This window comes from Scardinius erythrophthalmus (genome assembly GCF_964197995.2).
Source record: "Scardinius erythrophthalmus genome assembly, chromosome: 5".
Classification (NCBI taxonomy): Eukaryota; Metazoa; Chordata; class Actinopteri; order Cypriniformes; family Leuciscidae; genus Scardinius; species Scardinius erythrophthalmus.
In genome coordinates, this window is record NC_138225.1 from 27,589,065 (window position 1) to 27,609,189 (window position 20,125).

Sequence of the window (20,125 nt, forward strand, 5' to 3'; positions counted from 1 at the left end):
AGCTCGATTTTGTGGCATGGGACCCGTGAGAATTATTTCCACATATCAAAAAGCCAATAAATCTCTCACAAATTTAGCAGTTGGTGGGTGAATGAGTTTCTCAGCCAGCGGCTACCTATTGGATTCAAAGGGCCGATTCGCTATGATGTAACTGGATATGAGCTCATTATGAGTCAGACAGACAGAGAGGATTGAGAAGAGAAGCGTGTATATGCTTCAGTAGGCTTGAAGACAAAGTGCTTGCACACACACACACACACACACACATTTGACAGTAATCGTTTTTGAGTCTCTCCCTTCTCTCATCTGTTGCTATTCAGACAGCAGTAAAAGCTGTGCCAGTGTCCCCAGCGAGACCTCCAGAAATACTCTCTGAAGTCTAAGCGGGAAAAAAACACTGGAGATTCACAGCATTCTCTCCCTACAATAAGAGTGAATGTTTGATGAATGGTTCATTTGTCCCTGTCTGATCAGTGTTTGGGATATTATAATATGCCACACAAATTGTGCAATACTTCCAGAATATTCTCTATCGCTTGGCTGTAAATCAAACTATTCCAACCCTATTTGTTATATTCTCCTGAGAACCACCAATTTACTTGTGTCTTCTGCAGAGAACATTTGGTTTTTAAATGTTTGTGGATTTGATTTGGTCATTAGAACTTCCTCCAAACTTCCTTCCTAAGACATCTGACAACAGTAATGTTATATTTTATACATACATATATGTGTGTGTGTGTGTGTGTGTGTGTATATACACATACATACACACACATTTAGAAAAGAAAACAGAATGTATTTTTACAGATATATTCACATATATGGCCGACATTCTTAACTCTATTAAATATGTATTATGATTATGTAATATTATGAATATAATAAAGTTAGTAAAATTAAGTCAGAAAATGTATCAATAACTGTAACTCAGAGCAGTATATATTCTAGTTTTCTTTTCTTAAAAACAAACTGAAAGCAATCGTGATATTAATGTATTATTTTCTAATTTCCTTCTACTGAATGTATTTTAATATATTTTTACAGTAAAAGCAAAGTTTTAATCTTAAAGTTTCGTGGAACCTTCGAAGGTACCCCTGTTGGGAATCACCACTAAAACATCCCTAAAAATCAGTTCTCTGTATATAAGTACTTCATGTTGAAATACCCACAGATGCTGTCCTAGATTTCATTTACAGTAACAATGTAATTTGCCCATCACTTGACAGTGAGAGTCACTTCATGCATGGTGTAGAGTGAAAGACACACTCCCACGAGTCAAAGTCACTCAACTCCCCTCCAACCACACAGTCATCCTCCTCTCATCATTTCCTTCTTGTCTCTGTCGTTCTCAGCCTCTCAGCTCCATTAGTCACAGTGCTGAGAGCGCAGTCGGCCCCTGCACCTGTCCTCTCTGTTCTCACTCACACACCCGAGGGAACTGTTATTGCCTTGGGAAGAGTCGTCTGCTTGACTGCTCTCTCTTCGTCTTTCCATCACACACTGACACAGTCACGCGTGTACAGAGAAAGTCAGGTCTGCCACGCCTGTCCTACGCCTATCTCATGCAAAATTTGGTGTGGGGGGGGGGGGGATCGAGAGCAATGAAAAAATATATATTTTTCAGACATCAGACATTCACATATGGACAGAATAAATGTCTTTGTCCTCTGATTTGAAGCATGTATAAAATGACAACCTCACGAGACCCAGGTGCTCCATTACCTTCGTCTCCTTCAAACATCAATGTATGTAAAGTCACAGTCAGTTTAATGTAATTGAAACTGACACCTTTTATGACTACCCATAATGTTTTGTCACATGTGTGCCTTTCATTCAAATGGGGTGTTTTGTTTTTTTCCTCTTCATTATATAAAGTGAACATACAGTTGAGTCTCTCACAAGGTCAAAAATAAACTGTAGCCTACTGGCTAAGCCCAGTAAAAAAATTTGCAAAATAACAACAAACCTGATTTGTCACTCAATAGTAGATGATGATGATGATGATGATGATGATGATGATGATGAGGATGAGACAATATGTTCTAACCCTCTTCTTTGATGTATCAGAGAGTATGCTATGTCTGACTCCGAGTTGAATTCAATTGTCATGGTTAACATTTATTTAGCCTAGAGTCAACAAATGAGGCATACAATTATCTGTTTATGAGAGCAAACCTTTTTTGAAGTTTTAAAGATTGACTGAACTGTGAATCATCCAGCTCTCGTTCAGTAAAAAACATAAAAGCTGATCTTCCAACACATGCATAAAATATAAAAATATGGCATAAATCTCACATGCCATATTTAGAGCTTGATCTTCTTAACATAAGATTCGTTTCTAATTACCTTTTTATGTTTATCATTTTAATGTTTCCCCATGCAAAACATTCAAGTCAAACCCAATTTACTTGTTATTAAACACCAATTACAAGTTAAAAGCCTTATTTGTGCATTTCAAAATTAACATTAAAACACTCAAATTCATATTTTATCTCACATGGGCCGTCTCTTCATCTCCCAGTACTACCATGCAAACGTGATATTTTAGCAGGAGATAAGGGGAATTTTATAGTGTGTTTATCACATTCACGATCTCAGCATGACACTCAAACTACACCAGAGATGAAAGAAAGAAGTCAGCAGTCGTGAGAATTTACCAACAGTGGCCTTTCATGTGGACGTAAATTTGACATGTGTCGCCTACTTAAACATTGTTGCAGGCCAGGTACACCCCAATATTCCCTGGTGGAAGTGGCCTCTTTCAGCAGGATTATGCACCTGCCACACTGCACATGACACATTGTTCAAGAATGGTTTGAGGAACATGATGAAGAGTTCAAGGTGTTGCCCTGCCTCCAAATTCCCCCAGCACAAATGTGGGATGTGCTGGACCAACAAGTCCAATCCACTGCAGCTCCACCTCACAACCTACAGGACTTGAAGGATCTGCTGCTAAAGTCTTGGTGCCAGATACCACAAGACATCTCGGGACTGTTTTGAAAGACCAAAAGCATATTAGGCTGGTGGTCATAAAGTTTTGGCTCATCGGTGTACATAGTTGAGGCAAATTGTTTACAATAAAGAATTAATTTGTTCCATTTTTCACCACACAGGACCTAAAAAGCCTTTCAAATTAAAGAAGGAGAAAATTCCCAAAATAATAATGGATGCAAAGTGCACATTTCCATACAGGTCAGCTTTTCATACCCTTAGGAGAAGAAAGTGATTATCAGCTGCTGCAGACTTACAGTTTGCCTTTGAAAGATTTGTAAACATGAAGCAATCAAAGGCAATGCTCGCATGCAAATTTGAAGCCTATTATCCTGTTGAACAATTTAACAAATGACTTAACATATCTAATCTCACCGAAAAATTCTTAGCTTGCCACAGGCTACAGTACGGCATGAATAAAACATTATCTTTCTCTTTTTACTGAAAAGAAAAGGGCAAAGAATCTAAAAAAGAAACCTTTAATAAATCCTTCAGGCTAAACATACAATTAGTGTCTCGGCTAAAGCGTACACTGCTTAGTTAGGTAAAGCCATACCTCAGTTTATCTACTCTAATACACAGTATTGCAAATTCTAAGGCAAATTATTCATGAATAAACCATCTAGATTGCATTTTCTCTTGTTAAAAGTGCTTTCCTCAAAACAAGAAGTTTACCCAGAAGTTCATCCAGATTGAGTATTTTGAGTCATGGAAAGTTATTTTCTCCCCTCAACAGAGAAATGTATGCAATAATGCCATGTCCCAAGGATTCCAATCTGCTGGTTAACAGCTAAATTTGGTTGACTTCATTGCCTACTACTTTAATTCTCTAAGAATTCAAAGAAAGAGGAAATGAGCGGAGCATGTGGGGATTTCACAAGGGTAAATTTACTATTTCTCTCTGTGAAACAATGTAATCGGACACATGACGGCTATTAAATGAATGCAGGTTCTAGGAGCCTCAAATTTAACTAGTGGGAGTGAGGGGTTTTCCTGAGCTTGTAGAATGATAATGTGCTACAAGTGAATCTGATGGGCATGTGACAGTCATCAGGTGAAACCAGTCGATGTAGAAAGGCAGTGAATTCCACATCATTTAACTTTTAAGACAGTCAACCAATAATGAATTCAAATAGAATGGCCTATGCAAATGTGACGCATCCAACGTCAGTGAAATGCCAGCATTCAGCTGTCAAGTCACTGGCATTTTGGATCTCAGGAGTTTTTCTGAGGATTTGTCACCAGCTGGTAAAGTATTATGAAAATGAGTGGCAGGTAATATCCAGTGTGGTGTTTGTTTTGAAACCAGCGAAAAGTGCAGGTTAGTGCAGAACCGCTACTGTGCAGGGTTTTTTTAATTCATTTTTTTTATAATTAAACACTTATTGTGGCTTTATGTATGATCCGACACTTGCCTGTGTCATTATATATAACATTTTTGCTAAATCAAGCCCAAATGGAGTTTTTTCACCAGAGAATGTTGGAGATTTGTGTTTTGTTAGTCATTAACAGTTGCATCTGAGGCAGTAAGTTCAGAATCACTTTTCATCAACTTACAAGTTACAACGTTAATTGTAGCTATGTGGGCGCTCTGTTTGTCCTGTAGTTTAATACATTTGGACAAAATCTTGTATTATAAAAGATGAAGTGCTATTCACAGGCTATATTGGCTATGATTAGAGGGCAAATACCAGACTAAGACTCTTCTCTGCTCCTAAAATACATAAAACATTAGCCTTTACAATCATTATGGGTTTTTTTGTGTGTTTTTTTAATAAGGAAGACACTATACTTCAAAGAACCAGTTATTTATTTACATTTGCACTGCAAACAAGCAGAGAGACAGCCTCCAAAATGTGTCCAGCACTTCATCCTCAATTGAGGCATGTGGAGCTACTGAATGAGGTCTTGCCAAAAGTTTGAGGATCTGCTGGAGTTACGAGGTTTAGTCACAAGCTCTAGTATAAAGCTATTTAGTATAAACCTCTACTCAAGCTCTGGTATAATGTATTGGCAAAAAAAAAAAAATTTCTAATTAAACCGGTTTCAGAACGGTAATGTTACAGAGGAACACATGAACAGAAACGCTAAAATACTAATTCTGTTCAGAGTGAACCGATTTATTTATTTTTTCATTTTTAAGCCCTGTTCTAAACACTGACAAAAGTTACATTAGTTCTGAAAAAAAAGCTCTAGCATTAATTGTTTGCCACCAGGTATAAGAAGATTCCAAGTTTTGTTGCCTAATGCAATGAAATTCATGTATTTTTAAGTGTGGTTTAAAGGAGTAGTTCACTTTGAAATGAAAATTCTGTCATTGTATACTCACCCTCATGTTGTTTCAAACCTGTATGAATTTCTTTCTTCTGCTGAACAGAAAGGAAGATATTTAGAAGAATGTCAGTAACCAGGCAGTTTCTGGTACCATTGACTTCCATAGTAGGAAAAAAATATACTATGGAAGTCAATGGTACCAGAAACTGTCTGCTTACTGACATTCTTCTAAATATCTTCCTTTCTGTTCAGCAGAAGAAAGAAATTCATACAGGTTTGAAACAACATGAGGGTGAGTATATGATGACAGAATTTTCATTTTAAAGTGGAGTATCCCTTTAAGTGTCCGACTTTCTGAGGCCACTGTAATTAGAAAGTCTGGGCCTCAGGTTCATGACACAGTTCAATGTAATTAGATAACCCTTTAGATTTTAGTTAATCCTCTTAAACTGTTCAATGCTATCTTGGCCGGTGTTATTTCAAAGCCAGGACCATAAGTTTCTAAGCCAAAGTCATTTCCTTCTGGATTGCTGCATGCAAGTGGGAAGAGGTTGGAGGCATACAAATAATATAACAAAGAGCGATTTGAGCAGCCATTAAAGATTGAAAGATAATGTGTCATACAGAATCACACTTCACAGATTCAGTGAGCTGTCTGATAGATACTCCGAGATATTCCTTGCATGAAGGGCATTTCACATGAGATCAGTAGTGTTGCTGAGCTTCAGGAAAAGCTGCTAAAGCTGTGTTAGGAAATTTCCAGACTTCATCTAATGTGGCGCTTGGGTAATGGGTTCAATTCCTAGATAACACACACAGTGATAAATATGTACAGCTTGGATAAAAACATCAGTCAAATGTATAAACATAAGTGTTTTGTCTTCAAAATGACTTGGAGTCACAGATCACATAGATCTAGTTTTCCATTGGAACGTGTCATTGGCAATAAATGTATTAAACGCACATGAACACTGTATTCATCCCCTGACCTCAATTCTGTTTTCAAAACACTTACGCATTTTGAACAAAGATGTAAATTATTAAAGATGCACTGCATCACAGTGTTCTAGGTCATTATATACAAAAGGTTGTTTGTTATTACAGTTCAAACAGGAGAAATTCATCGCAGGGGGAGCTGGGGGCTGTGGTAGCCCATCCATAACACGGGCATAACGCAGCCTGTACAAAAGCGCTGAGTCAGTTAGTCATCAAAGCAGCCTTTCCTTCGAAAACAAACATCCTCAGAGGAAGGTCACTTGGCCCCATGTTTACGAGCAGAGCAGCTTGCATATAGGCGCTCCCCCCCCCCCCACCCCCACCCACCCACACCCACACCCACCCACACACACACACACACACACACACACACACACACACACACACACACACACACACACACACACAAAACCAAACACTTTGTTTCACAGTGTCAATGCAGTGTAAATTTAAAGCCTTCCTATTTATTTTCCTTTGACACAGGGTTGGTCAAATTACTGTGTAGACACTCCACTCTTTTTACGCATCTTTGTGCTGATGTGATCTGCTGCAGAGTGTGTTTGTGCCAACACTACTAATACAAAAGCTTTGCTGTCAGAGACAGACGCGTAAATCTTTTTCACGAGAAGATAAATTGACTTTATTGTATAAAGGCTGTGGGCCAAAATAAGCACTGCCTTTTGTCTGTAAAAACACTGTTAGTGATAAAAGGGCACATGCTTTAAGAATTAAGGAAACAGAGAAAAACTACAGGTCTTGGGAGTAAAAAGCTAAGAATACATTCCACCTCCCTTCTAAAAAGACAAACACCTTATAAGCAAGAGAAAGACTGGTTTGCTTTCCTTGATCACAGTGAATCACATTGCACTGAAGCACCAAATGGTCATTTGACATTCAAGTACCTCATTCTGCTTGCATTAAATCTGAAGCACGCTCATTGGTTATTCATACAAATATATCATCTCTCTTTAACTTCCATGAAGCTTACCACAGGAATGTTCACTCTGAGAGCAACAGAAACATGTTCTGAACTGAACTTCAGAACTGAAGGAAGAAGAGGGTAAAGGTGAGAGTTGCTCTATGAGTGCTTCTCACTGGTTTTGCTTTAGGAACCAATGGCAATCAAGTGGCAATCCAACACCAAATGTGTTTATCATACATAAGTAACAAAAAAACTCAGTTATGCCATCACAGGAATAAATTACATTTGAAAATGTATTTAAATAGAATTTTTTTAAATTTCACAATATTACGGTTTACTTTATTTTTGATCAAATAAAATCATAAATCTTACCAACCCCAAAGTTGAACAGTAGTTTAAATTGTTTATTTATATAATTGACCCCAAAGAAAACATTATTATTTATCATAAAGGATGTTGGTATGTCATGTTATTTGTCTAACTTCAAGTGACAGAATTTGCAACAAAACAACAACATGATCAAGTTATCCAAATGATGTACTACTGTATGGCTAGTTGCGTCTTATTATTTGCATTCAGCGTTGTTTTTGTTGTTGTTGGTTTTGGAACAGAGCTACTTTTTAGGTCATGATTTGAGAGAAGCACTGCTATATATGTAGACCAAATGAAGGGCTTAATAACAAGTTCTGACTCGTTACATAATGCATCATCGTTAGATTGACTGAGCGGCATTGCATCAGTTGGCAGCGCACCAAAGCCTGGCAGACTCCATGATAATCCTCCTGGATTTCTCTCAACCAGCTGAAGCATGCATGACATATAGTATGTCTGCCTACTACAAAAATGAAATGGACATATACTTCATTAAATAAAGCTTTCTGAGTATTTTTCATTATATATATTCTGCCATTTATAAAATTGCTGATGCTCATTGGTAACGTGATAAAAATCTGCTATTAGGTTTTGTTATATGTTTTGTATGTTGTATCATAATTTCAACTTTTTAATCTAAATTTCTACTTTCATGATTTTTTATGTAATAATTATGATTAAAAAATATTTTTTTTTTCTTATGTGGCAAAAATGAGCTTCCATATTTGTGTCAAAATAGATATGAAGTCCTGACTCCTGACCAAAATGAAACACATTCTCACAAACATGCACAATCATGATTCATGTGAAATACAGAACTGTTCAACATAAGAGGTAATGAGTAAAACATCACTAGTTAAACTAACATATGCCTGTAATGCAACATATGCAACGTTGCCTGAAAATGATTTCTCCTCTTTTGAGGACACACTGTTTCAAAGCATGCATGTGGGCATAAAAGCTTTTCCTGTTGCCATAGCAATGCAGTCAGCCGCATGACATCAAATAAACGCTTTTGACGTTAGCTACTGGTGACCTAGAAAAACCTACTGAATACGAGGACCCACAGGGCATCAAAACCAATAACTCACGGAAGAAGAAAAAAAACACTCAAACAAACACAACTGAAGGGAACAAAAAAAACAAACAAAAAAAACATGAATATTCTATTTTTAAGAAACAGTTTGAGATTTGTCAAAGAGTATATTAAACTTTCTATCATAGACAGATGAACGTCCAACAGACCAAATATTGTATATCCCTCTTTAAAACACATTATGAAGTTAACGTCTTATAATAAAATGAAAAGGTACTTCTTGTAAGACGTCTTGAACTTCTTTGCTCAGCTCATTATGCTGGTGGTCACTACTGTATTATTCAGACTGTGTACGGATGTGTTCAAAATATAAAACGTGTCCTTAACTGGTCCAGAGAATCAGACACCTCCCCCTCAAAACTCCTAAACACTGATTAAAATTCCAGAGCTCCAGCCGTGCTGCCCTACCACTGTCATGGGACACCAACCAAAATTAACAACCTCTGGCAGCTAGTCAATCATCAGTCAAATACTCATGATACACTAATGCAACGCAAATTGTCCATCGCTTCTGATGCACTTGCTATGATCATTGTGCATGTCATTCTTGGTATAATTTTATATTACAGTCCTGTTTTACATGAACTTACTATGTAGGCCATTTATTAGTAATCCCACTAACCCTGAACCTACCCCTAAACCTTATGTAGTTATCTTACACTACTCAGTACTTTTGTAGGTAAGTACACTGTAAGTACATTAAAAGTGCACGTAGAGTAAAAAAAAAATGTGCTACCTGATTCTTATTTAAAAAAAAATAGTTTTAAATACTTTAAAAACAACATTTGCACCAGCAACAGACATTGTCCGTTCTGTTATGCATTTAGCAAGTCAACCAATAAACTGCTGAAAATATTCCAATTCCATAGGTATACTCTACCAATTCTAAAACACTAAATATATTTAGGCAATTTCACACTTGCAATCCTGCTGTTATGATGTCACCAGAGATCGCACATAATCACAGAAGTGCTAATAAAACAGACCACCAGCATATTGCGATATTGACATTGCTTTTATACAATAGTACAATAAGCCTGTTACTTTGTCTATTTGTGCTCCACCAATGAAACCAGCTCTGAAGAAGGGCACAGGAAAATTTGTGGATTAGCCAAATTAACCACTGAGTGAGCAATGCACAAAAAGTTCCTGAATGAAATGTGTTTTTGAATGAATAATTTTGGGCAATGACCCACTGGCTGTGTCTGAAATCGCCCCCTATACCCTTAAATAGAGTACTACTTAAGCCATTTGTAGTTGTGTCCGAAACCATAATGGACATTATCAAGTGCACTCATTCAATCCCACAGTGCACTACAATAACGAGAGTACAACCGATGTACGCTCAACGGCTACAGAATACCCATAATGCACTGTGAGAGTCACGTGCCGAATGAATTCCCGCGTCTGACCAGAAGATGGTGCCCGCAGTGACTAATTGTCCTTTTTAATTGATTATTAAATTTTTTAAATGCTTAAAGCATCACACAGCCAATGAAATTCAAGGACCAGAACTAACTGTTGTAAAAGGTCGCAGCTAAAACAATTTAAAATCCGTGTTGTCTATAATATCAAGTCAAAATGTTTGATTCCTGCACTCACATATGGTCACAGAACTACAAGGCCAAAGACAATCATTCTTAAGACATTCTTTTTTAAACAAATCACCCATGATCTGCCTTCATCCCTATAGCAAACACACCATGCGTTACAGCAGAGAAGGTGGATGAGAGATCTTAAAACGTAAGTTTGCAGAGAACAAAAGCACTGCAAAAAAATCAATTTGGTTTTGGCACATTGTAATTGCATTAATCCTTAAAGCTCATCTCATTGGAGTTAAGCCTTCTGCACTGATCTCATGTGTGGACTGACTATGGTGCACAGTCCCATGGAGAAAGCCATTGTTCGACACGCATACGTTAGCATAATATTAGGCCTTGATCCTCCTGTGTGTCTGTGGGCAAGTTGGATTCTCCCAGGTTTCATTAGGCAGAGAAAGCATGCCTGGTGCCTAAAACTTTACTGAATACAATATGATCTCCAACTGTGAGTATCCTCAGGACTCAAAGAGCAACTGTTCGTCTGCTGCATAGCCCTGAGCATAAGCCTAAATGAACATGAACCACTTGGATATTGAATACTGGTTTGCACAAAACGTAATAAATTAAATTAAGTATGAAATCATAAATCATTTGAAAATGCAGGCAAAAATTTTATAAATTAATAAAATTAGTGTGTTCATGTTGTTTGTAAACACCACACACAAAAGTGGTGCAAATGTTCACCTCTGGGTCTTGATTTACATCCTGCACAACTCCTGTTCATCATTTTTACACACAAATGACAGATTAGTAAAGAACATCACAACCCATCAAGGGGCAACGTGACAAACCGTAATGACAAACTGATTATTTATGATAAAGAAAGAATGTAGCTGTCTGTGACCTCATGCACTTGGCTCCATAAGTAACTGTACATTTGCTACTTGGCAAGCCTTGCATTCCTCCTCCTGATTCAATACCCACTTTGTCTGATGTGGTTAAAGAGGCTATATGCAACTTTTCCCCCAAAATAAACGTAACAATAGCCTTTTTATTTGACCATGTATGACTCAAACATCTCCTGATGAGCATACTGACACCTTGTCAGCTCACAGTGGGTGCACCTATAAACCTGTATCCTATTTTTCCTATTTTCTGTCGGGTCGGATTTTTCGCGCGCTGTCTGCGGATGTGACGTCAAGCGCGTTCATGTTAAACGTTTCAGATCACTCTGCCACCACCGCTAGTCAGCAAACAAACTTAGTTTCTCAAACAATATATGTATTTGACTGTTCTTACCTCTGTAAACATAATGTTGACTTCTTTGCAGCGGATGACTTGTGAAGTGTGCACGTACGAGAGCGAGCAGAAAGGAAGGGCAGTTCCGTTTTTTGGCCACAGGTGTCAGTCGCGAGTTTAAATTTCAGAAAATCGCATGTAGCCTCTTTAATTAGTCAAGATTGAATACCGGTGCTTGCTGACCAACAATAAAGCAAAATGGGAAACTTTTGTTTTGATTTACAGAAACAAGTATCTATGTTAATGAAAATCTACATTATCAGTGAATAAATAAATAAAAGTTTTGTTGCAATGCCCAGATGCTTGGTGAACTGAAAACATAAGAATAACACACACTGAGGAAACTGATTGAAGGCTATATGTGTCAAAACCATGTTTCATCCATTACATCATTTGTTGCTCGTTTTTTTTTTTTTCTTCAAACATTAATACACACAGGACAAAGAAAATTTGATTTGCTTACCGCATTGTGATCCCCCAGTGGTTTTTCAATCAGTGTCCCAAATATGGTAGGCTGCAAAAGAAAGTAGAAAATCAATCAATCAATATAGGAACACAAAAGTTGACACACAGGTCATGAGCAAAGTACAACAAGTTTAAGTTTCCTTTTACATTAAATGAGGATGTAAACATCACATGATTAAGATGGTTCACAGACAAGCAAAGCCAGATCAGAAGCTGACACAAAGTCATTAGACAAAGTTAGTTACTGAAAATTCAAGTTATATAAGGGCTCATCCAGCACCTTTAGCCATAGCGCTGGAAAGCTTTGAAACTAGAACAAGACCGATTTGACTGATCTGAGAGAAAATAGTGTGTCAAATACTTAAAGCTTAAAAATGGTTGACCATTGCATTATAGCCTTTAACTGAGCTGTGAATAACGATTTATTAATCAGATTTCACCACAAAAGTATTTTTTACTTCACAGCCTGCATCTTCTAGTATTGTGTCGTGATACTAAGTGGCAAGATAATAATAAAACTGGCAAGAAAGACTGTTTTATGAGCTTTATTGAATTCATAATTAAGCAACCATTATGAATATACATCAACCTTTGAGAGAATAATTAATAAATCAGACTGATCCTGGTGTTACTGCAGTGGAGTAATATTCCACAGTACAAGGTTTCCTGAGGCTGTTGTCCAGAACGCAGGACGCTTCAAATCTAACAACCCTATACAGTGATATTTAATGACTGTGGGGAATAATGACTCTATAAAAGAGTGGAATTCATTACTTGTGTGAGCAGGTGTCTATGTCAAGATAAATGGAAATTGTGTGACTGTAATATAGACAGATGAAAAAGAAGCTTGTTTGGCTAATTAAAGTCTAGACCTTCAAATAACAAATGAGACAACATGGCAGAATGCATCTCGCCCTGCAAGTCCATCGGTCAGTGATCCAAAGCAATTAACAAAACAACAGTGCTGAGTTACAGCACCCGCTGGCTCCGGCAGAGAATGAGAAAATGACAGAATAGGCAGCAAAGCAAGTCATGCATGTAATTAAAACCATTCCACTAATATAATGGCTGGAATCATAATGGGCTACACTAACAATCCTTCTTCCCCAGCAAACTACTCGAGTTGCAAGTCCTGTCTTGCATTTTTTGTAGTAGGCTGGGTCAAAAAGGTAATCCATGTTGACTTAATCAGAAGGATGTTTGGAGTTTGGCACAGCTGGAAAGAATGTGATCTCATGTATAATCTGAGGGCTGAATCATTCATCGGCCTATTAATTATAATCCGTCTTCTGTTCCACATCCTGCTTTTAATGCTACATTTTCGAGCTCAGAATTAATGGTAACACTTTAAAACCAGGTTAATGCAATATCTAAAATGAAATAACAATAATCAGTACATTTACAGAACTTACTATTGTGTTTTTAAAGATTAAATCTGAATTGGAGTTAGATAACAGCAAAGGTAATTCAAGTGCAAAAATAGGAGGAAAAGAGCATGAACAATTAAATATCAACCAATACCAATAAATTAAAAAATCTCTAGTATTGACTGATATGGTACCAATATATTACAGTTGGCACACCATGGCTCCAAAAATGTGAAAATTCAATAACAGACTCGCACACAGGTGGTACCACCTGAAATAAATAATGTTATCACCAATGGTAATAAAAAATTACCACCTGTGTGCGAGTCTATTATTACATTTTCACATTTTTGGAGCCATGGTGCGCCGACTTTTTTTCCTTTTTTATTTATTTTCTTGTCGAGCACCCAATTTGAGCAACATATTGCTTTGGATGTGCGTGCTTTTGATCTGATTTTACCAATATATTACAGTTACAATAATATATTTATAAATTATCATTAATCTAAATTAATAAATGCTGTAAAGATGTGTGGTTCATTAGTTCATGATATCTAGTGTATGAATGTTAAAAAAAGAGTCCTATTGCAAAGTGTTAACAAATAGGGACTAACTTCAGGCCAACATGGTTCTTAATGCTTAGAGGACTTGGCTTTGACACATTGTGTTTGCTTCAACAACTGCCAAGCATGTCCGGGGCTGCTCTAATGCAAGATTCAAGTTTTCCTGTAATCTTCATAATCTTCAACCATGCAAACAACACAGTCTGAAGGGCAGAACGGGAACCTGGCATCCTCATGTGCCAGAAACCAGACATTTCACACTCAGTTTGCTCATTGGAACATCAGTCCCTGGCACTGAAGGGGCCAAACCGTGTCTACTGAGGTTTCTGCTTTAATGGAAACACTGGGGGAATCCATGCTGCTGCCACAGGTGCACCAGACCGCTCTAATCACACAGATGATTGCCTTTTCTGTCACAGTGCTTGTGTGTGAAAAACAGATGCGCACCTACATGTTATCTCAGGAAATTGCATTCCCTATAATTCGACTTTTAACTCTGAAAATATAGTGACAAACAAGACAAGTATCATGAAATCATCCCCCTTCAACTGCCAATTAAACTGTCAAAACATAAATTCAACTCATCAGGTTGATTATGAGTTTATAAGGCGCAACTATGAGCCAATGCACGAAACAGCTGTTGGCCCCTTGTGTGTGTTTTAAATAAATGATTGATGTGATTGCTTTTAACAATGTGAACCTTGAGCAAACTTAGTGCGCTGAAGTGGAATTGACTGTATACAATGTGAATGGAATAAATAGTAAAAAGGGTAAAGGGTCAAAGAGAGATTTCTAAACTGAATGGATCTCCAGTTGTTTAGACTTTAGACAGACAGATCTGAATCAATGCGCAGCATTGACTTATACATCTCTGTCTGAGTGCAGACAGCTGAATGCCAGATGTCTGGCAGGTCAACCTGAAGTGTTGTGTCTCTTCTGGAATTCAAACCACAATTTTGCCTTGTCATCATATGGGCTATGAAACTTGAGTAGCTTGAGTAGTTTAAAGTTCCCTTAGCCTTCAGACCCTGCCCCGATTCATAACACCTAATAAATAGCTGGATTCTGCCATACATGCTAAAAATGACAGCTCTCTCTCTTCTAGAGAGCTGTGTTTTTGAAGTAAAATAAATAAGTTCAGCTGCTTACTGTAACTCGGTATGACATAGTGTAGGGTGAGGTCAGTTGTGTTTATGTTGGGTGAAAGCAGGTGAACTCAAACTCCCACTTTAAAACAGCTGTAACTGAAAACACAAAAGGTGTGCGTGTGTGTGTGTGTGTGTGTGTGTGTGTGTGTGTGTGTGTGTGTGTGTGTGTGTGTGTGTGTGTGTGTGTGTGTGCTTCAGCAGCAAATTATATTGTCTATATTTTCTTAATGTTAACCTCTTGTGCCCTCATCCAAGATAAACAAATAAAAGAAATAGAGGCACAAATATAAAGCGTAGTTCCGGAATCCCTCCTCAGTTACATCTTATATGAGCATAAAATTTCAGCTGTATCTGAGACACATAACTCATTAACATACGCATGTTCACAGTCAAAGTCAGCTTTACTGTCATGTTTAACATAATGCAGAGCAATGGAGGAAAAAGAAATGTGGTTCCTTCAAGAAATTGCTGTGCAGACATAATGACAAATATTTCCCAAGTATTACAGTAAACAGACATTACATAAAGACAATTACAGTATTAGACAGGAAACAATATATTTAAGAAAGCATAACAATATATAGAAGAAAGCATAACAATAATGGAATAATAGACATGTATTAGTAATACATTACATTTTAAAAGTCCAAATATAAAAGTCATTCTTACACTATATATTTAAAAAAAAAAAAAAAAAAAAAAAAAAAAATCAGCCAGGGTGAGCATAAGAGATTTCTTTCAAAAACATTACCATTCAAAAGTTTGGGGTCAGTAAGGTGTTTTAGTGTATATGTGTGTAGATAATTACACAGCACATAATAATAATTGATGATTTAATGATTAATTTAGTAAAGTAGATTATACTTTATTGCGAGGAAAATGTTTCATTAAGTTGAATGTGTCATTAAACTGTTGAAGACATACAACTAAGACTGACTGGAATCAACATTTGTTATGTTCAATACAATATGTAAGGGATAATGTAGAGTGAGGCGGTTGTTATAGCGAATACAACCCCGACAGGCTGATTGGGACCCCGACGCAAAGCTATATTGTAGCTTTAGTATTCTAGTATTGTATTCGCTATAACAACCACCTCACTCTACATTATCCCGCTTATTACATGGCTACCCACCAAATAAATCAATAATTTGACACAAAATATTGATTTAAAAAGGAGTTTATTGATTTAAAAACGATTGAATTGCTTCCGCTAAAGAAAATAGTCTGTTCCGTCTCTACGGTTCGAATCCTGCGTCCATAGCAACGCTCTGTTTTTCATGGCAACGGTCTGTTATACTTCGCAGCGGTCTGTTATCAAGAAATAACACACCGCATTCTACATTGGAATTCAACCAAGCCATGTAATAAGGACTAATAACACATTTTATGTGGTCTTGTAATCTAATCACAATTACAAACCCAAAAAAATAGGTAATTTTGTGTGATTACTCTGAGTCTTATATGCCACTCGACATGTGTTCCTGCAAGCACATTTTAAGATCATAATTAGTTCCAGTCAAACACAAATACTGTACAGTAAGGTGTATTGGTCAGACAGGGAATCTCACATGGGTCAGTTACCGCAGGTTGCTGTAGCTAATCTTAGCTCTGGCCAGATGAAGGCAGCAGGAGCTCTGTGCAAGCTAATCAAGCTGGCCATCCCATTCTTAATCAGCTGGAGTAGAAACACCACAACTGCATGTGGTGGCATAATGAGGGTCTGTTAAATCCTCCTGCCCTTGTGACATGAAAAAGGAGAAAATCAATAGCTTTCTTGTTTTTAGCATCTCAGCATAGCACGTTTGTGTTGAGCGCAGGCCTGATTTATGTGGCCAAGCAGACATGCTTTTGTTTTAAGGTTAATCAATGTTCCAGTGACAGGTCAATGCAGTTATCATTGTTCAGCAACCTTTGGTAGTGCTGAATAGCTTTTTGTGCGTGCTGTCATTTTAATGTATAAAGGATGTTAATATAGCTAGTAGAATGCAATGGCGTGCACTGCAGTGGGGATCTGAAATGAGGAGGCAAACTCCTCACTGTTTTTTATGTAAAATCATGTTTCCAGTTACACATTTATACTTTGTATTTTTGTCTTATTGTTAAAACAATGTATATTTCTCATCATTTTTACATTTATTCCCAGATAAGCAGGTGTTACACTCCGGATACGGAGATGTGCCTTTAATTTCACGTGATAAAACCCCCTCACAGATCACATTTTCAAGTCATTTCAAGTTTGAATGCAACATGACATTCAGTGCATCTCAAATCGCCTACTGTGAGTAGGTACTACATTTGAATTTGAACTTCGCAACCGTTAAATAAAGTATGTTCTATATATAGTATGAATGTGTTTAGTATTAATGAAATCCGGACATACTACGTCCGCCATGTTGTCATTATCATGTGACCTACCAGCGTCAGTTACGTCACTTCACCTCCATTTTCATTATTTATTTTAGCATGTGAACAGCACAAAAGTCTCATTGCCTCCTATCACATGACTTTTCCCAATTCATTCTCAGTTACCCTCTACCAAACCCACAGCACGGACGCCTGCAGTTTGGGAACGCAGTTGTGTAAGAAAATTCTGGCGGGAAATTATACTGAATCACAGTTCATCCCAATGCGCAAAGTCACGTGATTTTTTTGATGCGCATAGAGGAATTTATTCAGTGTTTCCGTCATATTTTATTCACGTTTTCTAATCAGATAAAACATTTATCTTCCTCAACTGTCTGAGCACATACGTTTTTTATGTACATTTTTAGAATGTATTTATTTTTTATTAGATATATATTTATATTAGAATTGTATTTATTTGTATGCGATATCCAAAAGTGCACATAAAAATAGGTCGATGGAAACAACTAGTGTCACTAGAAAAACAAATGATTTATACACTTTTTGGTGTCATGTTTCATAATATTTGTACTGCCTCCGCAGAGGAAACAACCCTGCTATAAACAACCCCTCATGTGCCCTCTGACCTCTTTATTAGTTGAGTGCAATGTATTATCATTTAGATGTGAGCGGAACACATCTGGCGTGACCTATAGATAATCCACTTACTGTATATTAATATAAAGAAAAGAGATTTGATCAATCAAATCCCAGAGGTTGAAGCACTTGCTTTATCCTCTCATCCTCTCAACTGCAAATCATGAATCTTTTCCCATTTTTCCCCATTAAAGATTCATGGTTTCCACAAACAGATTAAGCAACACAACTGTTTTCAACAAAGATAATGTTTCTTAAGCACCAAATCAGCATATTAAAATGATTTCTGAAGGATCATGTGACACTGAAGACTGGAGTAATGATGCTGAAAATCAGCTTTACCATCACTGGAATAAATTATGTTTTAAAATATGTTCAAATAGAAAACAGATATTTTTAATCTGTAATAATATTTCACAATATAATTATTTTACTTTATTTTGGATCAAATAAATGCAGCAGTGGTGAGCATAAGAGACTTCTTTCAAAAACATTACAACACAACACTGACCCCAATATGGAAGTAAAATAATCTCAAATGTTTTTGAAACAAAAAGCCTGTTGAATTGCACTACTTGAAAAATAATAGGCATGGCATTAACCATGCTTGCATTTTAATGCATTGTATTTTTAGGGCTTGCATTTTTATGGGCTGAAATTCAACATGGTTGAATATTTAAGCTGTGAATATTTCAATTAAAAACATTTCAAACACATTTTCATTATTAAAAATTAATAATCCATATTCACCTTTCATATTTCACTTCCAAAATATTCAAACTGTTTAAAAATACAACCTATAATATTCAACAGGCAATTTTCGGTCCATTTTATTTCGCTTCCACAAATTCGCTTCCACAAATTCAGTGGTTCAAATTCGAAAGTAAATTCAACGGAACTGCAGGAAAAGCAATAGATTATCGAGCATACTATCCATCTGCTGTTAGTCAATCCCACCAGCAGGTGGTGCAAAAGCGCGTGTTGTTGACGAAGACCAGCAACTGTTAGAGCAAGCCATTCATTCATTAAACTCATTTAACAGCAATGTAAGTGTATTTGTGATTATTATGACGGCGGTTGTATGTTAAATTCAGTGTCTTCACGGTTACTTTCCCTGTGTAGCCTACAATCATCTTTCTCTACCGCGAACAAGATTATACGTTAATGTTATCCCCGATGCGGATACGCAGATCCAATGTTACATTTTTGAGGTTGACGTATATTTCTCTTGGTTGTTTAGTTGCCTTAACTTTATATTGTGGCGATGTGCTGCATGCAAGCTATTAGGGTTTCCCTCAAAACGTCAGGATTCCCCAGCTGGACATATAAAACGCTTAACGTAGCTTAAAGGGATAGTTCACTTTGAAAATAAATTTTGGTATGTTTTAGCTTACCTCAAGGGCATCCAAGATGTAGGTGTCTTTTTTTCCGCAGTAGTTTCAATTTGGATATTTTTAGGTCAAACCGTTCTTGTCTGTCAGTCATATAATGCAGGTCGATGGTCACTGTATCAAAACACAAGCACAGAGTCCAAATTTAAACAATTCCCCATCGTCCAAATTAAACAATTCCCCATCGTAAGTACACATTGATGGCCTAAGACACGAAACGAGCGGTTTGTGTGAGAAAATGAACAGTATTTATATCGTTTTTACCTCTTGTAACACAGCACACGTCCAAATGATCTGACGGCGCGGGCGGGTATAGATATATACATAGATGTCGCCTTGGCTACGGTTTCGTTCCAATGAACTTCAGTAGCAAAGGCGACATCTAGTGTATACATCTATACCCGCTCGCGGGCGAGTATAGATATATACACTAGATGTCGCTTGGCTACGGTTTCGTTCCAATGAACTGCAGTAGCCAAGGCGACATCTATATATCTTTACCCTCCTGCGCCGTCAGATCATTTAGACATGTGCTGTTTTCAAGAGATAACAACGATATAAATACTGTTCGTTTTCTCACACAAACCGCTCGTTTCGTGTCTTAGGCCATCAATGTGTACTTACGATGGGGGAATTGTTTAATTTGGACGATGGGGAATTGTTTTAATTTGGACTCTGTGCTTGTGTTTTGATACAG

General features: G+C 37.1%; 1 protein-coding gene across 2 annotated transcripts in view; it reads right to left on the bottom strand.

Annotated features, from left to right (window-relative positions):
- The window catches only part of rasgef1ba (RasGEF domain family, member 1Ba), a 76,558-nt gene that overhangs the window by 34,296 nt on the left and 22,137 nt on the right, over positions 1–20,125 (bottom strand). For both annotated transcript variants that reach the window (XM_081365049.1, XM_081365051.1), the window contains exon 3: positions 11,955–12,005. In XM_081365049.1, coding sequence (XP_081221175.1) covers positions 11,955–12,005 — 51 coding nt within the window. The remainder of the gene's footprint in view (positions 1–11,954; positions 12,006–20,125) is intronic.